At 41.5% G+C, this 23579-nt stretch overlaps 1 protein-coding gene across 1 annotated transcript; it reads left to right on the forward strand.

The window, feature by feature from the left end:
* The first annotated feature begins 175 nt into the window (after window positions 1-175).
* Window positions 176-22761, forward strand: cpne4b (copine IVb). The gene is made up of 16 exons (XM_031323263.2): window positions 176-534; window positions 4229-4419; window positions 6729-6908; window positions 9481-9552; window positions 9793-9867; window positions 10415-10498; window positions 10590-10679; window positions 13878-13976; window positions 14474-14560; window positions 15060-15119; window positions 15272-15405; window positions 15620-15674; window positions 15885-15936; window positions 17299-17432; window positions 17856-18092; window positions 21812-22761. The coding sequence occupies exons 2-16, from the start codon at window positions 4249-4251 to the stop codon at window positions 21941-21943; spliced, it is 1662 nt and encodes a 553-aa protein (XP_031179123.1). The 5' UTR covers window positions 176-534; window positions 4229-4248; the 3' UTR covers window positions 21944-22761.
* Window positions 22762-23579: the final 818 nt, after the last annotated feature.

Raw genomic sequence — 23579 nt, forward strand, 5'->3', positions numbered from 1 at the left:
TACACCATGACTCTGGTGGGCACAGCGTGAACTTTGAATTAACAACCAAGTGGTCTCAGGTCATCACTTTTAAAACCGCTGAAGCATATCGCAGCCAATCAAAGCTGAGAACCGGAAAATCTGTTTTATACGTGTCAGTTCACTATAACAACCACGAGATGGCGCTGATACGCTGTGCTCGGAGCTCGCTGGTCCCAGGGTACGGTGCGCTCTCTGCGGCCCCCGATGGAGCCAGCGGATTACGAACTCTAGTTAAGTGAAGCACCGTCCTCCCCCTCCTCCCCATTTTTCAACCCGAGTAAACCCAGTAGCACGGAGCGCATCCTCGCCGTGCTCGCCCTGTGGGAATTCTGTTTGGCTGTCAGTGGCAAACCGGCCGAGCTTTGCAGTGTGGGGGACTGAGGAAAACATATAGACAAAGAGTGAGGAAAGGGAGATGGGTCCGGAGGCAGTGAGGCATCCGTGATTGTCAAGCAGGCTAAACGTTGTTGAAGTTCTTCGGCCCCGCTCGGATCTTTTCTCCAGGTCGTTGAGGTGAGTTTTCTCTCTGCAGGAGATAGGAGCAGCCCGGATGGTGCATGTCTTACCCCGCTGCATGAGAGTGTGGAGGCTATTCCAAACATTTGGCAGGACATCTTTATTGTCCAATAAGTGAAAGACATAGGATGACATTAGATGTTTATAGCCGGATCTGTAGCCTATCATGTTTATTGTGTATGAGACTTTGTGGATTTATTACTTATTCTGTAGAATAAAATGGACCATAAAACTATAATTTTATGGTCCAGGCAACTATCAGGCAACAACATATTATTCTAAAGAAATCTACAGTGATTTGAGAGATTGTTTTTTTTGAGAAAACACTGGAAGAGACCTTGTAGGCTATGCTCTTAGAAAGCATCTGCTTTAATTTATTTCGGCTGGAGTCATAAAACAAGATAAGAAAAATCTGCTTTATTCTCTGTCTCTCTTTTCCTTTCCTCTGCTTCATTCACTCTGACTTGCTTGCCTTTCCCCAATTTTTTCTCTCACTCCATCTCTCTAATCCCCTCTCTCACAACCTCTGTCTCCTCACACTCATTGCTTCTCTCTCTGTCAGCTCTAATAACACTGTGAGTTCGCAACACTAGACTGCTTCACTTCTGATACTCTCCTCTGTCTTTTCTCACACCCAGCCGCCTTTCTTGTATCCACTCTTTCATCTGACACCTGTCATGATTAATGTTCCACATAGGGTGTGCATCGTTCTTTAGCTATTGCTGCCTGTACTCTACTGTGTCTGGATGGTGATGGTACTCCTCTGATAATCAATATGTGACAGAGCAGTTACAGTATTTAAATGTTATGGACCTGTGGCTAAATCGTTAATTTCACATCTGCCACAGTCACTCTACACACGTGCACATGTGAAGGTGAATGGTCACACACGCATGCAGGCACGCACACACACACACACACACACACACACACACACACACACACACACACACACACACACACACACACACACACACACACACAGAGAGAGTCAAGAGTCATGGCAATTAACCTCTGAGCCTTGATTGATTGTCACAGTGTGGAGATTAAGAGCTGACAGTAAGGAGCCTTGGAAGGATTTTTAGACATCTTACACCGCCCGGCAATCAATCATTACTATTCTGGTTCTTGTTTGGGTATTACTGTATTTGGATTTACACACAGATTTCAGAGCACAGAAAACAAAGCATTCAGGCTATAATGCTACAATTTGTTCATCTTTGTCAGTGGTGGTAGCTTCTATAAATCTTTTCTCTGCAGTCATATATATATATACTTGTCAAATGTTAAAAACATGCCCTGTTATTCTATAAATTCATACAATAGCTTATTGGGGGGGGAGACTTGATATATACTGTAATACCAAGCAGGGTTTAAGAATTAGGAGCTGTACTTTCAATTTGTTTTGTTTTCCGCCTGTGACAACATGTGATATGAAAATTCATTGTCACCTCTGGCAATGTGCAACATACAGTATGTGACAGCTGATCTAAAGGCAGATCCCACACACAGCTCTTGTAGCTGTAAATATCTTCCACATCCTCCGTCACTTACCAGTGTCACCTGCTGTCACCGGAACAGACAGGCATATGCTGCTTCGCGCAAACACACACACACACACACACACACACACATACACACGTGCGCAAACATGTCACCACCGTGCATCGGGGCACATACGGAAACACAACTAACGACACGCCACCTACACACAGGTTTTACGCCTGTTTCTCTGTATACAACCTATTCAGTGAGCTTAGCTAAAAATAATCACCACCAGCCAACACACACATGGAACATGAATTATGGAAGACAGAGGGAGAGAGAGAGACATTCAGGTCAGATTCAGACCCAGTTCCAAGAGCTTCACTCCCCAAGGATGTCACTACTAGACCGCTGCATTAATATTCAGTTTGTACCATGTAGCACATCAGACCTGCGGTTATCCTTGTTTGGAACTAACTGGACTGCTATAGTTTCAGCCCAGTTCTCCATGTACAGTATGTAGCCTACTGGGAAAATGGATCCATGCATTTTAAGATTATTATACATGCAATGCAGTGTTTCCATAATAGTAATAAATGTATAGTGTCAACTGGATCCTGCTTTAGAAATTGTAGCACATGTTGGGAGGTCATTTAAGTATTATTGATGATGCTACAGTGCAAGTGTACAATCTACTGTACTGTACTAAGTGTACTGTTCTGTACTTTACTGGTCGATACCTGTGTCATATCTTTCCATTACATAAGAAGCTACAGGGGATGGTTAGCTTAGCTTAGCATAAAAGCAGGGAAACAGATAGATTGACTTTGTCTAAAGGTAACAAAATCCATCTAAAGCTCACTCAAAGATTTTAACCTCTAGACAGAGCCATGCTAGCTTTTTTCAGTCTTTCTGCTATGCTAAGCTAAGCTAAGCTAAGTGTCTCCTGGCTGTATGCGTCATACTGTATCTAACAGACAGACATGAGAGTGGTATCAGTCTTCTCTTCGAAAGCGAATAAGCGCATATCCCAAAATGTTGAACTATCCCTTTAAAGGTCCTGCACACCCACACAGGTGTTTTAACTACTTCTTAATAATTACATCTCTGGTCAGGTTGGAGGTTGGTGGAGTTATGCTGGAAATTACGTCAAGTCACAAGAGAATCATTAAGAACTATAACAGTGTTGATTTTTACACTTGAACAGGTGCAACAAAACAAGAGGAGAGTGAGGAAGATGTCAATCAAGCTGAGTCTGCACCCACCTACCCAGGTCTAATTAAGCAGAGTAATTGAAAACACCTGTGTGGGTGGTTGATGGATGTGCAGCGCCTTTAAAATCAAGAGTTATCCCTTGTTACACATTAAACATTATTGCCATGCGTGTGTCAAATTGACCATCAAGCTCCTGTGAGATGTGTTATATAGTTGAATACCTGGAAGAAGTAGCTAGATTTTGGGTAGAAAACGAGAGCTTTTGAACAAACGAAAAGTGGCAGACATTGTGACGATGAGCCATTTCATTTGCGGCTTTTACTGTAAAATGTGATTTAAACTCATTTCTTGATTAAGAATTCATTTCATATTAACATGAGGAAAAACTATGTCGATGTCGCAGCGATTAGATGCTTGATGGTATTCTATTTTGGGATTGTGAACATTATACACTCTGATGAAACCTGAGGAGAAACCTCGCCGATTTGTTCTGGTTACTCAGCAGAGCTAAGTGTGTGTGTGTGTGTGTGTGTGTGTGTGTGTGTGTGTGTGTGTGTGTGTGTGTGCGTGTGTGTGTGTGTGTGTGTGTCTGTATGTATGTGCATGTGTGCATTTGTATGCAAATGTATACGGAATGTGTACATCCAAATGCATCTTTGCATTAACATGAAAAGGCTTAATTGTGTTTGTTTGTGTTCATGCTGGACAGTATGTGTGTATTTGTTATTTGGGGACCTTGTCTGATATTCAGTAGCTTCAGAGTCCTGACCTTGAACAGTTTGAGTGCTGTCTGCTTAGTCAGGACCTCTGCATCTGCTCATGTCAAAGCAAACAACAGTTCAAATGCACTGCAGTGCATGGGATTTTTTTATCTATTTATGTACAGTATGTACTGTATGTATGTATGTATGTATGTATGTATGTATCTATCTATCTATCTATCTATCTTGTAATTAACCCTGTCTTTTATCCTCTCTCCCTCTCCTTGCAGTGTGTTATTGTGTGTTCAGCATGAGTAACATCTATGAGTCTGCAGAGGCCACACTGGGCTTCATCAGCTCTCCATGCCTAGCTAAAGTGGAGCTGAGAGTGGCCAGCCGGGGGATCTCGGACCGCGACGCTCTCTCCAAACCTGACCCCTGCGTGGTGCTCAAGATGCAGTCGCACGGGCAGTGGTTTGAGGTACAGTAACTTGGTGGGATGAAGGGCTGAAGTGAGAGGTGGGGGGGTCTGCAGTTCATAAAGACAAAGCCAGAAAATGAAAGTGTAATGGTTATATCAGTCAAAGTGTTCTTGCTCGTAACACTCACTGCCCATTGTAAGACATTCTCAAAATTCTCAATCGCAGCAGGTTTGTGTATGTGCTATCTACCCATACTGTATATTGTTGATCTTTTATGAATAAGGGTGCCATTTGAACTATTTTCTTTACAGAGCACATAGAGCAGCCCATAGAACTGCCTAGCATTAATAAAAGCTTTCCAATTCCTTAGTGACATGACATTATATTGCTATTGATGCTTTTCATAAACAATTTATCTTTGCGTTAGACTCTAAGTGTCTTCATCTGCTCTTCATGTTTTGTTCCTTATTAATTCCTCTGCAGACAACACTTGTCATAGAATTGTTTGACAAAATGATGGTGTATAATCAAGGACCTACGCTGTCATAAAGAGCTGTGATTGTGTCGCTAACCTTCTCCCGCTAAATTGCAGGTTATGTTTGGTTCTAATAAATTATGGATGCTAATTGTCACAGCAGCCAACTGAAATCATCTTTTGGAGATTGGTGTACAGATTGTATTTGCTGTTGTAAATATTTTATAGATTGTCACCTTAAAATTGAAAGTGTGCTGGTTTTGTTACTCTGATCATCTTAGCTCTCCAAAACAAGTTGTCTGACCCACTCATTTTGATATTGAAAATAACAAATTACTTTTTTTCTGGAATCATGCATTGTGTTGGCACACTGTGCAGAATAGATTCTTTAGCACTTGAAATTAGAAAAGAAATGGAGAACTGATGGTGCTTTCTGGTAGTAGGTGTTTCACTTCCTCTCCTCTTTGAGAGACTTCAGATGGAATTTCCTTCTTTAAGAAACATCTTATTCCCACTAAAGTCTCACAGGTGGCGTAGTAGCACACGTATTAGCTGAACTTTGTAAGGGCACAACATCAGGGAAATTCAGGAGTGGACCTTTAGTGTCTTTCTTTCTCAAGATCTAGTGTGCAGAAAGTAGTGTGGCATTATTCTGTCTTTGGAAACTCCACAGAAAGCTACTTTGTACAGTGTGTGTGTGTGTGTGTGTTCATGATTCTTTTTGCTTTGATGAGATGCCAGACTATTGAGGTAACTGTCAGAAAAAGGCCAAATCTGTTTGTGTGTGTGTTTGTTGAGTCTGCTGGTGTGCCATTCACGTTTGAGTGTGTGTGTGTGTGTGTGTGTGTGTGTGTGTGTGTGTGTGTGTGTGTGTGTGTGTGTGTGTGTGCCAAAGGGTTATCAACAATAAAAGGGACCCAGTCGTTGCTGCTAGTGTCGGGTATGTTTTGTTGGCAGCGTTGAGCCTTTTGTTTGGCTTCTCCGTCAGGCAGTTCGAGAGAAGAAAATGTCAGATCAATGTTACCATGATTCTGTCATCAAACAGCTTGTGCGATTTTAACCATAAAAAAATCTATATTCCCAGTCCTTAAGTTGATAAGTGTAAACAATTTGATAATGGCTATTTGTGGTAATTGCTGCAGTGCTGAAAAGTCTGCTGAGGTTCACAATCAATGCACAATGTCTGTGTTGGGTGTTCATCGAAATCTTCATACTTCATAGTCCACTTTGGAAAGACCATTAAAAACAATTTTTTAAAGTGAAACTGCCAACAATAAAATAGCACAGTTTGATGAAACACCACTTTCACATAGCTAGACCTTCACTATATGAAAAATATACAGAACTATGAAAAAATGATTGATTGGTTGGTTGATTGATTGATTCATTGGTTGATTTTTAAAGTAATAAAATAATAATATAGGATTTAGTTGTATGTCATTAGATGTTTTGACCAATAAGTATGAATGGTAACAAAGTAGTTAGTTAAATAATTAAATAAATGTCATTATAAAACTATTCATTATATTTAATTGGACATAAAAATGTAATAAATCAATGAAACAGATTGATTCAAAATGAATTAATAATGGAAATCAATTTGACCCTCTAGTTTTATTATGGTATCATTTGATGTAGCATTTCCACTTCCCAGGTGATTTTCCATTTACCAACTCTGCTATCATGATCATTGGAGGTACCAGGGTTAACCTTGAGTTTGTGTGTGTGTGTGTGTGTGTGTGTGTGTGTGTGTGTGTGTGTGTGTGTGTGTGTGTGTGTGTGTGTGTGTGTGTGTGTGTGTGTGTGTGTGCGTGCGTGCGTGTGTGTGTGTGTGTGTGTGTTTGCCCAGCTTCAATGGGAGTACATCAACCCTAAATACTCGTGTGTTTGCAGGTGGACCGTACAGAGGTGATTCGCAGCAGTAGCAGCCCAGTCTTCTCCAAGATCCTCCTGGTGGATTACTACTTTGAGGAGGTCCAGAGACTCCGCTTTGAACTTCATGACATCAGCTCTGGCAACAATGGCCTCCGTGACGCTGACTTCCTGGGAGCCTTGGAGTGCACCTTAGGACAGGTCAGTGTGTCTTTTGACGGGTCAGTGCTTGACCAAATGGGGAGCGTATGTGAAACATGCAGTTAAGAATGGATGATGTGACAGATGAGTACACACAAAGGTGAGTAAGTTAAGTTTTAGTTGTCTTCTGGACACTTACTGTAATCACTCCATGTTACACTCCTTGCTATTACTGTCATCTTCCACTGTACACTATTCATTAAAACAGACATCTACTAGAAGCCTAAGCTTATATGAATGAATATGAAACAGCATTTCAGGTAGGTCGCTGCACAAGCTAAGTGGTGCGTGTGAGTGAAGTTTTGAGTTCACATCTGAACACGTATAAGAGTGAGTTCACCATAAGAACCAGAAGTGCGTATGATGAGTGCGTGCTTCTCCAACGCACAAAAGGAGTGCATTCATGTGCATCAGTGAGTGCACTCACATCCAGCACATTGCATTTACCCAGTATATCACTTACAGTAGGTGTTATGCTTACCAGTGTAGAGCATGGAAGTCTGTGTGAGACATATGCATGCATGAATACAGCTTGCATGCTTTGAGTGTAAGAATTACAGACTCAAGTATATAATCCTTTGTAAAGTAAACTGAGATTGTTGGGATTTGAAACGTCTGAATCGGGTATTGTGTACTACTTTAATTAGGGTGAAAAAGCAATTTAAGATTAGAGAGACCAACCTTAGCCGTGGATGGAATCCTAATGCTATCGTTTCAATTGAGGTCGGCTACTGTCGCTATCTGCTTTTACACTGAGCTATAGTTGTCCTTGAGTCCTTAGTTATGTAAAGCCCTGGCGGTGCTTTAAAGTATGTTTTCAAATCATTAATATGTGCATATCCTAATACGTATGGCCTTTTTTCTCACCTAATGGTGTTGTTGGCCCTCTTAATGTAGTTGTAATCAATATTTAAAGATTTTCCTTATTTACGTGCTTTACTTAATATCAAAGTGTATTTGAAAAGAAAATTGTAATTGCAGTAGTACTAATTAACAGGTTTTTCAGGAAATCACCAGCTAAGTCAGGCCGAAAAGCAGGAACAAGAGAGAAAGCAGAAAGGGCAGGAGTAACTTTTAAAAAGTACAGTATTAGTAAAACGCTTAAGAGCCAGATAGTTTTCTTGGGAGTTGGTGGAGACCAAAAACAGAGTCAAAAGGAGAGTGAATATTGGACTTACATTTGTTAGTTTGCCAGAAACGCAACTCCAAATGAATGGCAATGTTGCTGCGAATCTGCTCAATGCGTAAACCGGCAACTGTCAGCCATATCAACATAAAAGTAATATGTCAGTGTTGTGTTTACAAGATTGCTTCTGCTACACCCAAGTGGCCAAAAATAAATTATTGCATGTTTAATAAATAATACATTTGGAGGCTAGAAACATCCTGTGTTTTCCTTGTAATTATATTTAATTTCAAAATGAAACATTTTTAAAGCTTTCAAACCTGATTTCTATATCAAAATGGAACACCATAAAACACAGATTTGTGCACAATATATAATTACAAACAAGCTTTAAGTTAAAACAAAAGAACACACGTGTACAGTATATGTAGACATCCCAGTAATGAGCCTTCAATATAAAACCCCTGTGTATCACTTTTGCTCTTTGGATTACAACTGAATCAAATGACTCCCTGTAATTTGAAGGTATTGATAGTGCTGCCGATCCCACTAAAATGTGATTTATAGGCTACTTCTGCGTAAAATCTACGCCGTTGCTACGTACGTAGGTACGTGGAGGCACAAACTTACGCTGGACCCTACCATAGACAGTATATAAGGACCCTACGCTGTAGCTCGGCCGTGGCTTGGTAGCGTTGCATTTCCCCCTACTCATTTCCTGGTTCTCCTTCTCCATAAACAACATGAAATCAGGGAGAGGGTTAACTTTTCCTGCTACAGATTTACCACCTTGGTCAGAAAGCACAGGGGAGACACTTTGTTTCTCTCACTATGACTCTAGAGTCACTACTCGCTCTGATGCTAATCGCCGTCGCTCTCTCACTTTCTCCTTCGCTCTATCAACCACTCCCCACACACACACGCCGGCTCGACGCACACACCAACGCACAAGTATAAACATCAGGCCACTTACGTAGGCTACGGCGAAAGCTCTGCGTGGAGCCTCCGCAGAACCATAAATCACACTTAAGAAACAACACCTCACTCTGAAGCCCTTTGTGGCTTCCAGGTGCTTTTAGCTCATTGTTTTGGGTTGTCTGTATGTGTGGTTGACACTCAATGGATCTCACTGACCTCCCCATGTAAACTTGGGCACTCACTTATAGCTTGTGTCACACCTGGACAGCCCAAAATAGGAGCTGGCAGATCAAAACAGGGATACAACACCTAAGAAAATTACATTTGACAGGTGGTGAGAAAGGTGACGCCACCATGCTGCTTTCTGTCCATTGGATGTGTAAAGTAGGCAGTTGTACTGTATGCTAGCATTAAGGAGAACGGAGAAGTGCTAGGTAACACCAGGGTGACACCAACAGGGCAAGCTTGTCCCTCTGAGGAGAAAAAGTGGAGGATGTGAGCTGATTTTGTGGAGTCTGTTTGTTTCAGATTGTCTCTCAGAGGAAACTGACCAAAGCTCTACTCAAACAGGGAAATACTTCTGGAAAGTCCTCCATAACGGTATGACACTGTTTTCCGAGTCAGCCTGCCAAAGTTACACACGCACGCACAAATCACACACGCACCACCCCTTGCACTCAAAACACTAGGAAGATAATTAATTTGATGATGTTGCCTGTTCAATCAGTTCTCTTCCTCATTTCCATCTCATTTTCTTTCACCTCCTTCCTTTACCTCTCTCTGCCTCCCCCTCCTCCGCTTCCTTTTTTCCCTCTCCACCCCCGCCTCCCACTTGTAAAGGTGACAGCAGAGGAGTTGTCTGGTAATGACGATTACGTTGAACTCTCCTTCAGCGCTCGAAAGCTAGACGACAAGGTTTGTGCAAAGATAAAAAATCAGTGGTTTTCCTTTAGATATGAGAGGAATTAATATTCAGATATATGGGTTTGTGTGCAGCAGGCAGGTTTGTGTGTGTGTGTGTGTGTGTGTGTGTGTGTGTGTGTGTGTGTGTGCATGCGTGATAAAGTATGTGGGTGGAGGGTTGTGAGAATGGCGATAAAGCAACTCACACACAATACACAAAAGTACAATCTGGCATTAGAAGAGGCCTGCTGAAATACAGTAGATGGGCCCCCCACCCCCTCTCCTGAATAACCCCCTCCTATCTCAGCCACCCCACAGATAACTATATTAATTTTCACACACACACGCACAGCCACGGCTGACTAATCCAAACAAGTTGTGCCTTAGGGAAAAGATGGAAGAAAGCAGGAGAGGGGCTGATAAATTGGAGAGGAAGGGAAAGGGATGGGTGGTAGAAAGGGAGAAAAAAGAAGCAAAATAATGATTCTGTTAGTATATGAATGATTAATGGTGATCAAAGGCAGTTCTGTGGCCTTACGTGCGCGTTTTCCCTCTAAAGGATTTCTTCAGCAAGTCAGACCCTTTCCTGGAGATTTTTAGATTAAATGATGACGGGACTGAGTCACTTGTACACAGAACTGAGGTAATTAAATGCACACACAAACACATATAGATATATTATTTCCCACTTCAGGCCTGTGATTAACAAAAACTGCATGTTTTGTGCACTGCAGACGATCATGAACAACCTGAGCCCAGTTTGGAAATCCTTCAAAGTTTCCTTGAACACACTCTGCAGTGGTGACCATGATAGGGAGCTAAAGGTGAGTCTGCAACTATTTTTTGCAGGTCATTATAATGGCAACATCATTTTATTTAACCTCAATTATAATATGCAACAATTTGAGTGTGCAAAACCTTGGCTACAGCTCCCTTTATTTCCCCCAGGGAGACACAATGCACATTAAAGCCGTTTTCTCATATGAACTCTGAATGTCCGGAGTTGCTTTTTCACACATGTAGCACACAACAGGAGATTGTACGTGTCAGACACATTCTCACCTACCAGAAATACTCGTTTTGGTGTGAGCAAGGGGTACACACCGCAGACACAGAGCCGGTCACGTAGCCGGTTCATAATTTGGTCATTAAAAAACGCCGGTCCTTATATTTCTCTGACAATTTCAGCATCAGCCCTTACCGACAGAAGTTCCAGAATCTTTTCATCTCTACAGATCCGTGTAACTCACACTTCTTCTTGCTTCTTCACCCTCGGATGTTTGTATTTTTCCGGTTTCGCTCCAGCCGCATGATAGAAACGTCATCAACACGCGAACACTCTTGCAGTGAATTCTTACCAAAATTACCTGCTCTATCCAAACTCGGGGCCCAATCGGACATTAAACAGATGCTACCCTGCCAGCAGTGCTTATTTTGTAAAGTGGGAGGTCCCGGAGCGGAGGGGGGGTGGATCCGGCGACTCAAAACGGGGGTTGGAGGTAACTAACGGAACAAAAAAAAAATTACACTGCCTACATAGCTTCTCTGACTAAAAAACCTAAACAACGCTGTGTGTACATCAGGGCAATGTTTATTTGTATTTCAGAACATGCACTGCATCGGTGCGAAATGTAAAAAAAAAAAAATTATCCATATTAAATTAACCAAAAAAAACCACCCTGGTCTCCACATTCTTGATCGGCAGAAACTTTTTTTGCTCGTTTGGGATCCGACTGTCCAGCGTATTTGAAAAAGTTAAGCAAACTTTGTTGTCTTTTTGACATTTTTCCCCTGAGTGAAATGAGGCTATAACAGCAATCTGAACCAGCACAAGCGCTTGTGTCACTTGAAGTGCAGCGCCGCGCTGTTGAAGTGCCTCCCCTCCCTCCGTCCCTCTCCCCTCTCTGTCTTACCCTGAAAATTCACCTCAAAACGCATCGAAAATGCAAAGACAAGATTTTTGTGGAACTTCAATGGGGAATAAAGACTAACAAGACAGATAACAACATTGAACACTACGCAAACAGTAATTTGTTTTTTCTTCATTTAGGCGATTCATTTTTCATAGTGACACAGGAGCTGCCGGATCCAATAAAAAAGGTTCCGGATCCAACGTCGGAGGTGCCGGAACATGTTCCAGCGTATTCCGGCTCAAAATAAGCCCTGCCTGCCAGCTCACGAGTGTAAAGTCTGTTTAATGTCCGGCCCAATTGATTTGGACGTTTGCGTTCATACAGCTCCTCTGGGATACAGTATGTCTAGATAAGTTCAGGGTTGCAGTGCATGTGTAAAAGGGGCTTTAGAGGGAGAGGCCGAACAGCACCTGAAGGCCTGCAGGTGTTTTTTTGCAAGGTGTTTTTTTTTGTGCAGCATACAAATGTTGAGATTTGTAAAATATAAGCAAAGTACCACATATTCACAAGTAGCCTATATAACTGAATCAAACCATGTGAGCAAGTCACAAAGCAGCCTCAATCATCTCCTTTCATTTTCTTCTCCGAGTCATGAGTTAAGTTCAAGTCATGTGCTGCCTTTCCTGTCATCCTGATGCCTGATGTGTTATTTAAAGAGCCGGACGGGTGCAAAAGAGCTCTGTGGTCGTCCTAAACTCTCACCTTTACTTGCCATAATAGATCTGTGCGCACATTTGTGTGTGAAAGTAGTGGTTGCACATCAGCTCCAAACAGTTTTTCTTTTCATGAATAAACATGAGGTTGTTCATTAAATATTCAGAGGCGTCTTAACTCTGCATGGCTCCTGACAGCAGGAGAAAGGGCTCACACACAATCACACACATGCAGGCCATCGGCTATGGTTTCTAGGGCTACCTGTTTGAAGCATCAGAGCTATAGTGAGAAATGGCAGGGCAGAGATTTCTATTCAGACCAGTGCTTCCTTTTCACAGGGCTCTTAACTGACCAATGCATAAATGCATAACCCTCCTCTACAGTGTCTGTCCGTCTCCCGCTTTGTATTGCTTCTTATCCATTTCCTCCACCTCTTTACTTTTCCGTCCGTCCCTCTTTTGGTCTCTCTCTCCCTCTGTTCAACAGTTAGTATTCACTGAATGGAACGGAGATTCTTCATTCTTTCATTACTCTCTCGCACAGCTCTCAGCAACCTGAAGTGGAAGTGCTCTCTCCCTCACACACAAAACTGACTGTCAAAAACACAAACACACATACAACCCACAAGTGATCACACACACACACACACACACACACACACACACACACACACGCACGCACATTTCAGGTGCATGCACTTGTCAGCTTAAGTGGGAGACAGAAAATAAGGGTATTACTGCCGTCGTTGTTTTTAATCAAGTGTTGTCGTTGTCAGGGTGACCTCAGGCAAGAAGGTCACAAATCTCGACAGCAAAATGAGTCATTCACAGCCAATACACCTTTGTGAAATGTAGAATCACTTTTTTCTCTCTCTCTCTCTCTCTCTCTCTCTCTCTCTCTCTCTCTCTCTCTCTCTCTCTCTCTCTCTCTCTCTGTGTTAACGTGTGTCTCTATTGACCAACTCTATTGAATGTCATTGATTGTACAAACTCTTCAGAACAGTCCAGATATTGCTGCCTTTTGTCACCTTTTCAGATAATAGGGTTTCTTGTTTATGATGTGCCCTGGACCGCTGACCATTTCACTGGTGATTGAGGCCATTTTTCTTGTCTTGGCAGCTTCTTTGAGAGAAACAAACTATTACGCCTAAACACACACACGCGCACGTGCGCGCACACACACACACACACACACACACACACACAAAGCGGTCTCTTAAGCCACGTCCCTCTCAGCATCCTCAGATTAATATTTCACCGCTCCATTGCCCCCCCATCAACACCGCCCTATCAATCATTCAGCATGGCATTTCCCTGCATGCCATGAGTGCATGTGTGTGTGTTTAGGTGACAGTGTTGCAGCTGCGCTCTAACTGAATGAATGTGTGCACTTGCGTGTGTGTGTGTGTGTGTGTGTGTGTGTGTGTGTGTGTGTGTCTCTTTGTGTCTGTTGCAGTGCACAGTTTGGGACTGGGACTCTAATGGAAAACATGACTTTATTGGGGAGTTTCAGACCACCTTTAAGGAGATGAGAATAGAGCAGGAGGGCAAACAGGTGAGTACATGCAAAGGGATGGCAAGAGTAATGATTGCACACCGATCACCACAAATGTATTCAGATGGACAACGATTTCATATCAGCTGGATCTTTGATAGTTCAAAATGTTTAAAATGGTTACAACACCTGCATATATACCAATAAGCTGATAGGCATTTAACAAATATACAATTAAAACTTAATCAATCAATGTCTTTAAAAAAGGTTATATGATTTGAAAGAATACAATATTGTACATGTCAAAAAGCTATATTTATGGATTGATATATTAAGGTATATTTTGCCAGAACAATGTCCACACATATGCATCTGTTAACAAACACTAAAATCAAATTCGTAGACGGTTAACAAGCAGCTATACCACAAATAACACGTGTGTGTGTGTGTGTGTGTGTGTGTGTGTGTGTGTGTCTGTATGTATGTGCATGTGTGCATTTGTATGCAAATATACGGAATGTGTACATCCAAATGCGTCTTTGTGTGTGTTTGCTCAGCTTCAATGGGAGTGCATCAACCCTAAATACCAGATGAAGAAGAAGAATTACAGAAACTCTGGTGTTGTCATTCTTAACCACTGTAAGGTAAAGTAACGCTATCAAATTCTACATAATAATACATGTGCATCCTCAGACGCGACCCACATGTAAAATCATTGCTCCATAGCATTACTAATGGACATAAAACTCCACAGAGTGCCTTTAATCTGCCAATTAATTGTTTAGCTGATTAGTTACTGTTAAATTTCACATAACAGTGAAAAATGCCAATCTCACATTTCTCAGAACCCAAGGTTACGTCTTCAAATTGCCTGTTTTGTCCAACCTGCAGTCTAAAACCAAAGATATTAAATTCACAATAAATTAAAACATGCTCGTATTTGAACTGGAACCAGTAAATGTTTGGTATTTTTGCATGATACTCTATTTATCGATTATCAAAATTTTGTGTTATATAATCAAACAATTATTTCAGCGCCAATGTTGAGCGTCATAACCCATTAAATACGTCCACCTCATTCAGCTTTTATTATATCCTATCTTGAATCCATGACATCCATAAATCTCAACATTCCCCTGACAGATTATCAAAATGTATTCCTTCCTGGATTACATCATGGGAGGCTGTCAAATTCAGTTCACAGTAAGTTTTGTCAGATAAAAACTCCTCACTATTTATAGCAGCATGTCATTGTCTGTCCATGCCCACCCATGCTGTGTGTGTGTGTGTGTGTGTGTGTGTGTGTGTGTGTGTGTGTGTGTGTGTGTGTGTGTGTGTGTGTGTTTCTGTCTCAGGTGGCAATAGACTTCACAGCATCCAATGGGGATCCCAGAAACAGCTGCTCCCTCCACTACATCCACCCCTACCAGCCCAATGAGTACCTGAAAGCGTTGGTGGCTGTAGGGGAGATCTGCCAAGACTATGACAGGTAGAAACCACTCCATCAATCATCATTTATCTAATGCTGACACACACACACACACACACAGACACACACACACACACACACACACACACACACACACACACACACACACACAAGCTTTTGCCTCTGAAGGCTTTTGTCTATTATTTGTCTTTGCCTCTGCTCTAAACCTTTCTCTGTCATTTTTAGTGAACCATGTGCCTTTCTCTTTCTCTAGTGATAAAATGTTCCCTGTGTTTGGTTTTGGAGCACTGATACCACCTGACTTCAAGGTACGACATTTGGGATGTGTGTATGTGCATTTGCAGTTCTGGTTCCTTTAGGTTTAGACCTCTTAGATCTCTTTCGGAGGCACAGATTCCTTTTGATCAACATGAAAAGAGAATGCATCTGCCAACCTGTAAATTGGACTGAACGTGTTGTGCTGAGTGTTCTGTTTAACGTGGCGGTAAAAGGCCCTGTGTTCTATGCCCCAAATGAAGGTTTCACACGATTTCGCCGTGAACTTTGATGAGGACAATCCTGAATGTGCTGGTGAGCTATCAAGCGCACACACACACACACACACACACACACACACACACACACACACACACCATAGCAGTTTTTCCTCGACAAAATATAGCCCATTTAGTTTCATATGATACAAATATCTAGCTTCACTCTAGCTTTAAAACGGAACCCACTACAGCCTCTGAAAGACCGTAAAGTCGGCCTAAAATATTCAGGGCTTTTAAAGCTACATTGTGTAAGAATTTCTCCCATCTAGCGGTGAAATTGTATATGACAACCAACTGAATATTACTTTTTAGCCCTTCCCATTCCGAGCGCGTTTTAACTCCTACAGTGGCCAAACCCAAAATTAGCTCTCTCCATCGTTTACACGCAGCTGTTCTAGCCACTCCAATATTAACTTTGGTCTTGTTGCTTTGCCTGTTGCGTTGTCATTTTAATTCTCTTTTTCGCTTCCCTGGCGAGTAATCTCCCCCTTGCATTCGTCACGGTGCCACTAGGTGTAAGAGGGCGAAAGGCGGCGGTATGTCCCTCTTTGGCTAATGTATTTTAAAGATGGAGGCGCTACATGGCTGCCGTCATTCGAGCGAGTCGCTCAAATGTATTCTGAATGGCAGATTCTACGCTTACAAGAATACTTTGATTAGTTGGTGGAAGTAATAACACATGAATGAGCACATATTTGTGAAAGAACAAAAGTTTTTTTGCTAAGAATCAACTCAAAAAATTACACAATGTAGGTTTAAGAAAAGATGGAGCCCCAGAAGGCAACCCCCTCCCACTCCGGCCCTGACACACACACACACACACACACACACACACACACACACACACACACACAGACAAACACACACACACACACACACACACACACACAGTATCACTCACTACTGCACGTCTCTAATCTCTCCCTCGCTGTCAGACCCATATTTCTCCCTCTAAACAGTATCTGTCCCCACTCTCTGTTCCCTCACACATACAAATACACACATGCAGCCGGGAGATTTGTCAATATGCTGCAGGAAGTATTTCAGGCTCTAAGATACAGAGAAATACAACACTAATCTGTATGTGTGAAATGGGCTTGTGCACTCTTCTCCCCACATTGCTGCATTCCTGCCGTGAATATGTCATGTGTGTGCCAGCTTGTGTGTGCGTGGTCTAGGAGTGCTTTTTGAAAAATGCCCAGTCACCTTGAAGTGCAATCACATGCGCAGAGTCTGATTTATTTTAGCAGATACTTTTGCAAGTACAAGAACTTTGACTTGTAGAGGTCAGTGCAGTGCACTACACACAAAGATAGACAGGAAGACAAATAAATAAGTGGCAAAATAACGTGTGTGTGTGTGTGTGTGTGTGTGTGTGTGTGTGTGTGTTTTGCAGGGATCCAAGGCGTGGTGGAGGCCTACCAGAATTGTCTCCCTAAGATCCAGCTCTATGGGCCCACGAACATTGCCCCAATCATCCAGAAAGTGGCCTTGTCTGCCTCGGAGGAGATGCACACCAAAGAGGCCATGGTGAGAGAGAAAATAATAAAGATAAATAAAGAAAGTGTGGGCCATTTTGGTCCTGTTGTTGTGACTATTGGTCTTTGCACTGGCACACATGGGGGACAACAAGGGAAAGACAACTGGCGATGAAAAGACAACAAGTGAGACATCAGAGGGTGTAAAAGATGGGACAAAGAAGAAAAGAGATGCATTGAAAAGAGGCAGAAATGATTAATATTAATTTAATTCCAGTCATATATTTCAGAGCGCAAATTCCTCTCTGCCTTAATGCCTTTGCTTTTCTCTGGCTCTCTAATGGATTAGAATGGGTTTTATTTAAATTAGCCCCTGACAAGAAGCCACTTTTAAAACATAAAAGTCATTGAACATCTATTCCTTCCTCCGCACATCATCCTCCCGTCCTCCTACAACTTTCTCCCCTCCCACCAGGAATACTTCATCCTGCTGATCCTGACAGACGGCGTCATCACCGACATGGCAGACACGCGGGAGGCCATCGTGCACGCCTCCCACCTGCCCATGTCAGTCATCATCGTCGGCGTGGGCAACGCAGACTTCACAGACATGCAGATATTGGACGGGGATGATGGGATCCTGCGTTCACCAAAGGGCGAGCCTGTCCTCCGCGACATCGTCCAGTTCGTCCCCTTTAAGGACTTCAAGCACGTGAGTGGCAGCTGGGAGTAGGGCTGGGTACCGAATTCAATATTTTTTAGGCACCAACCAAATTGCCCCCTTAGTATCGAGTATCGAAAAATGCCTCGTCATTCAATACCAAATTTCAATACCTAAGGAGTAAATCTCATCGTCAGTGAGCCAATAAGCATGCAGCATGCTTCTACCAAGATCTAATAATGCTGCTGATTGGCTGTCTAATGTTACACGTCGTAGAGGCAGGTAGGAAAACTGTAAATTACGCACACATAGAAGGAGCTGAAAAATAAATAAAAAGATTTGTGCCGTAATGTTGTAATTTGTTTTTGTTAAAATTAATTTTATAAAATTGGTATCGAAAAAAGTATCGTTCAGGAACCAGTATCGAAGTCACGGTTTAGAAGTCTTGAATTTCTGGAAAAATCATAGAGCAATGATAAATGCATTCCAGGCAGAAAATGTGACTATTTCTCTGGGGAGGTCAGGCAATATCAAGACATAAATGGGGCACTATATTTAAGAATGCAGCAGAATGGGTTTTGTAATATGATTTTTGCACTAGATTCAGAGCTGCTTACTTTAAAAGGTTAGAGCTTTCTCAAGCTGAATTACAACATTAAAGGGCATAAGAAATGTGAGGTCATAACAGAGTATCTAGTCAGCGTTAAATAATTTTACATCAAGGCTACAGACTTTAAAAAGACTCAAATGTTTCAATACTGTTGCTAGAACAACACCTGAGGTTCTGTCTTGATATTTAAAAAAATGCTATTTTTTTCATCCACTTTTCAGTTTAACTTTCTTTTTCTTGTCTTAAGTGTAAGGCTGCATTCACACACACACACACACACACACACACACACACACACAAACACACACACACACACACACACACTGTACAAAGTAGCTTTCTGTGTAGTCTCCAAAGACAGAATAATACCACACTACTTTCTGTGCACTAGATCTTGAGCCCCTGTGGAAATAGTGTACTTCAGCAGTGGCTTTATCTCTGTGTGTGTGTGTGCGTGTGTGTGTGTGTGTGTGTGTGTGTGTGTGTGTGTGTGTGTGTGTGTGTGTGTGTGTGTGTGTGTGTGTGTGTCTCTCTCTCTCTCTAGTGCCATTCATTTTGCGTGACTTTGACAGGGTGTTTGGCCGGGTTTGTTATGGTGAGTTTGGTCTTTGACAGGTTGACAAATCAACAAATTACATCCCAGCTAAATGGAAAGAGAGGGGGAAGAATGTAGGAAGGAGAAGAAACATATAGTGTACCTAAAGGACATAGAGAGACAGTCAGGCAGGAGAGGTGAAGAATAAATCTGGAGGAACAGAAAAGGAAGGTGGAGGGAGAGAGACAGCGCCTGATGGTGGTGCAGGAGGGGGGGCAACGGGAGACCGGAGCTAAAGACAAAAGGGAGCAAGGGAGTGTATGACAGAGGTGGAGAGGTGATTTTCTGCTCTGTCGTTTCTTTTCAGAAAGGATTAGTAGGACAGAGGCGCTGTGAGACAGGCAGAGTGGGGGATAACAGGTAGATAGGAGCAGGGGGGAGAAAGTGGGAGAGAGGGTGGAAATGAGAGGAAGAGGTTGGGGTGGGTGCTCTTTGATGGTGCATTGTCTCGGGGAATTATGTGAGATGGAGTACGACAGACTCTGACTTTGAGGATTCGGAAGTGTGTGCGGCATGGGAGCATGTGTGTTCATGCAGACGAATGGCTGGCCTGATTGTAGTTATGTGTGTGTTTATGTACACATGGGAATATTTTCCTTCTTTTTTCAGTACTGAATGTAAGTATAGTTTTTAGTGTTTTGGGGTTGAATATTTGATACTTTTACTGTACATTTAAAAGTAATAGTTTTCCATGTATTACTCCACAAGTCCCTTGGTGGAAAATAACATTTAACTTTTTATGAACCAACAGAACTCTGCCTTGTTTTGAACTTGATAACAATGCATTCTTGACATAATGGATTTCTTTTTGTGCATTGCATATGTATAACAAAAAAGCTAACAGAAAAATAGTCATATACAGACACATAGAAGCACAGAAAAAAATGCCCCAATGTTGAACAGAATCAGAAAATTCCATATAGACCCAGCTATAGATTGAGACACACTGAATATCCCTTCTTCACTGTGCCAAACATCTACAAAGAGAGTGGTAGACGTACCTTTATATGTAAAGCCCCTTCAGACAGGAATAGCCTGCCTGGATCTCTAAGATCTGTCACTCCTTTGCACTCCTTCAAAACATCGCTCTTTACTTACTTGCATGCAAACTGTTGCTGTAAATGTTTTCCTCGTGTGTGACTGGACTTTTGTTTTATTTACCCAAATATTCTGGATACTCTTTGTCCTTTCCTTTTATTTATGTGTATACATGTGAGTATGGGTGTAGGTGTGCGTATGTATATTATGTATGTATATTTATATATATGTATGTATATACATATGTGTATATGGGCTAAATGTTGTCATGCCTCTTAATACTGCAATATGTTTTATACATACATTTGTTTACAATAAGGAGTCGGTGGAGCAGGTGGGGTGGGCGAGGCGAGATGAGGGAGAGCTTTAGCGAGTGTGAATATACATCTGCTATATTGTCTTTGTCTTATGTCTCAAGGACCCACTCAAAAACGAGATGCTTCATCTCAAGGGGTTATCCTCCTAACAATAAATTTCAAATAAATAAAATAAAATCAGAAAAGGGTTTATTGCCACAATAAGTTACACTTGTGTGGAATTTTCCTTGGTGAATGGTGCATACATAAACAAACAAACAAACAAACATATTAAATATTAATATAAAATAAACAATAAATACAGAAACAAATATAGACATACAACTGTTGCATAAGAAAAAAGAGGCTGAATGAATGAACCACCCACCAAACACCCTCCATAACCCTAAATTTGGAGGATATTATAGAATAAATAATATCAACACTTAGCTTTAACTATTATTATTATTATAACCTTTATTTATTCAGGGAGGGCCATTGAGAGCAAGCTCTCTTTTCACACCCTGATTACAACGCAAATAAAATGAAATAAAAGCAGTGAATTCTAGTGAAGGCTAGAATGATCTAATTATAAACTACTAAAATACTAAACTATTTTACAACATGCATCCTGGCTACGAATAGCTCCAATTAATGATGTCAGTGTTTTTGTAATTCAGTGTGGAGGTTTCAGTAGTTTCTTCTATGAAAATATACCTTTCCTTAATTATTTTGATTGGGGGTTTTTTACCCTTAAGTCAAGGAATTGCATTTTTTTATAATAGCAAAATAGGAACAAACACAACTGCTAAATTCCATTATTAACTCATGCGGCATAATCTGCACCCAGTTTTAATATACATGATCATTTTCTTTTGCTTAGTGTAAAGAGTGTGCTTTAATGCATTGTTTTCTATGAAAAGGCAGGATCTGATGTGTTTTTCTCCTGTGCCATTTTGTTAAGCACATATACTGTATATCAACCAAGCTATGGCACTAGAGGACAAATTAGCTTGTCTGATTACATCGGTCTCACTAGTCCAGACCTTGACAGCATCAGTCCAACAGTAAATGTTTGCATCCTAGTCCTAATTGTGCATGGCTGGTGATGTGTGTGCATTTGTAACCTCTCTCTCTCTCTCTCTCTCTCTCTCTCTCTCTCTCTCTCTCTCTCCCGCTCTCTCCCGCTCTCTCGCTTCCTCTCCCTCTCCGTCTGTCTCCGTGTTTCCAGGCCTCCCCAGCCGCGCTGGCTAAGAGTGTTTTGGCAGAAGTCCCTAACCAGGTGGTGGATTACTACAACGCTAAAGGCATCAAACCCAAGTGTATGTCGGACTATGAGTCCACAAGAACCTTCAGCCCCTGACAGTGGACTACATGCAAACATACACACAAATACATACGCACATATATATCATACATGTATGTACTGTATGTTAAAGCACAAGCACACATACATACACAAACAAATGTGTACGCATAACCATATTACATACTATATACAGTAGTCTAGCTCAGAAAATTAGCTTGTTCTGGTGAAACAATTTGAACTACTCCATTGGTGACTTTTGCATGTTTGGCCACAATGGCATCACCTTGGAAATTTATTACTATCTACTGTATATCTAAAAGATGTTTATAGAAACAGGAGCAGTCTTCTGAACCAGCTTGCAGACTCAGACCATAGCCCACCCAAAGAAATGACACTCCTACCTTATTTAGATAACTAGCAAGTACATGAACTAAAATATCTGTGGGTAGAAACTCCAAAATATGTAATTGCATAGCCAGAAATGCTTAGAATTAGCATTGCAAATGTTATTTATGGGAATTGTAGTGTCGCTGTTAGTGTACTGCATAAATGCATGAATAATTCAGCTCCTGCTAATATCCAATCTCCAGTACCAGCTTGCTAGTTATGAAATAAAGTATCTCTGTCATTTGAGTGACATTCAGGGTTGCCTTGGGTGTTTTGGGTTCTTTTCTACAGATGTGTTTGAGATTTTGCTAAATGGAAATAAACAACTGAATAATTGTAATAATTTCTTAATAATAACCTTCTTACATTGTAAAGAGTTTTGGGTGGATAGCCAAGCGTGTGTGGTAGACACTCATCTGTGAGCTGAAAACTGTTTTTTTTCTGTGTTCTGCATGTTGATTATAATAAAGACTTTGGTTTTCTCATTTTAGTGTGATCTGATGTTTGTGTGCGTGTGCGTACACAGATATTGCAGCACAATACATTTCACATATGTGAAAAGTGTTCGGGAGACTTTGATGAATTACACAGGAGCATTTAATGAGCACTTAATTGAGGAGAATTTAGGATTACACAGTACGGTGTTGTGCCATCCCAACTTGAAATTCCTGTCTTACTGAAGGTGTATTTATTCTCATGCTGGAGGCGTTAAGTTTAGCTGAACCTTTAAGGTAAACAAATATATTGCAGGTGCCCAAATATCTCAGCACAGACAAAATGTGTTATGTGTTTACTTCCTCCATGGCCTTGGCAGGGTGAGCAGCACTGTCTTATCATACAGCTGCTACGTCTCCCGTTATCTACAGAGGCACAAAGTTGAAATATTCCTCTGCCTGGAATGGTTATGATGAGCTTATGTTGGGCACTGACCTGAATGACACCTGAGTACCATTGTCTCAACTTACATAGCATGAGCTATGTTCACATCACACTGTTACAAATACTTAGGTTAAGGTTATAAATAGGGCTGGTAGTGATTATGGCCAATGTAAGGTTAAGTCTCCAAGGAATTAATGTAAAACAATTTAACTTCCTCCTAATGACTGAAAAAAACAAAAAAAAAGGTGTGTGTTTAGGGATGCAGTGTGGAGATATAATCTAGTAGAATAACAAAGAAAGAGCAGGTGGCCGCCTGTTAATTGATTTATTTTTCTCCACCCTGTGAGCTTCAGTTTCTCTGTTTGCCAATGAATATGCAGGCTATTTGTATATGCAGACCTCTACTGAGGTTAGATACTGTATC

Source organism: Sander lucioperca, chromosome 16 (assembly GCF_008315115.2).
Source record: "Sander lucioperca isolate FBNREF2018 chromosome 16, SLUC_FBN_1.2, whole genome shotgun sequence".
In the NCBI taxonomy this organism is placed as follows: domain Eukaryota; kingdom Metazoa; phylum Chordata; class Actinopteri; order Perciformes; family Percidae; genus Sander; species Sander lucioperca.

Excerpts from the sequence above, each read along its gene's own strand:
- cpne4b (XM_031323263.2), top strand. The coding sequence starts at position 4,249 with ATGAGTAACATCTATGAGTCTGCAGAGGCCACACTGGGCTTCATCAGC. Across the intron at positions 9,868-10,414 it reads CTCGAAAGCTAGACGACAAG|GATTTCTTCAGCAAGTCAGA; the intron begins GTTTGTGCAAAG and ends TTCCCTCTAAAG. Across the intron at positions 15,406-15,619 it reads ATCTGCCAAGACTATGACAG|TGATAAAATGTTCCCTGTGT; the intron begins GTAGAAACCACT and ends CTCTTTCTCTAG.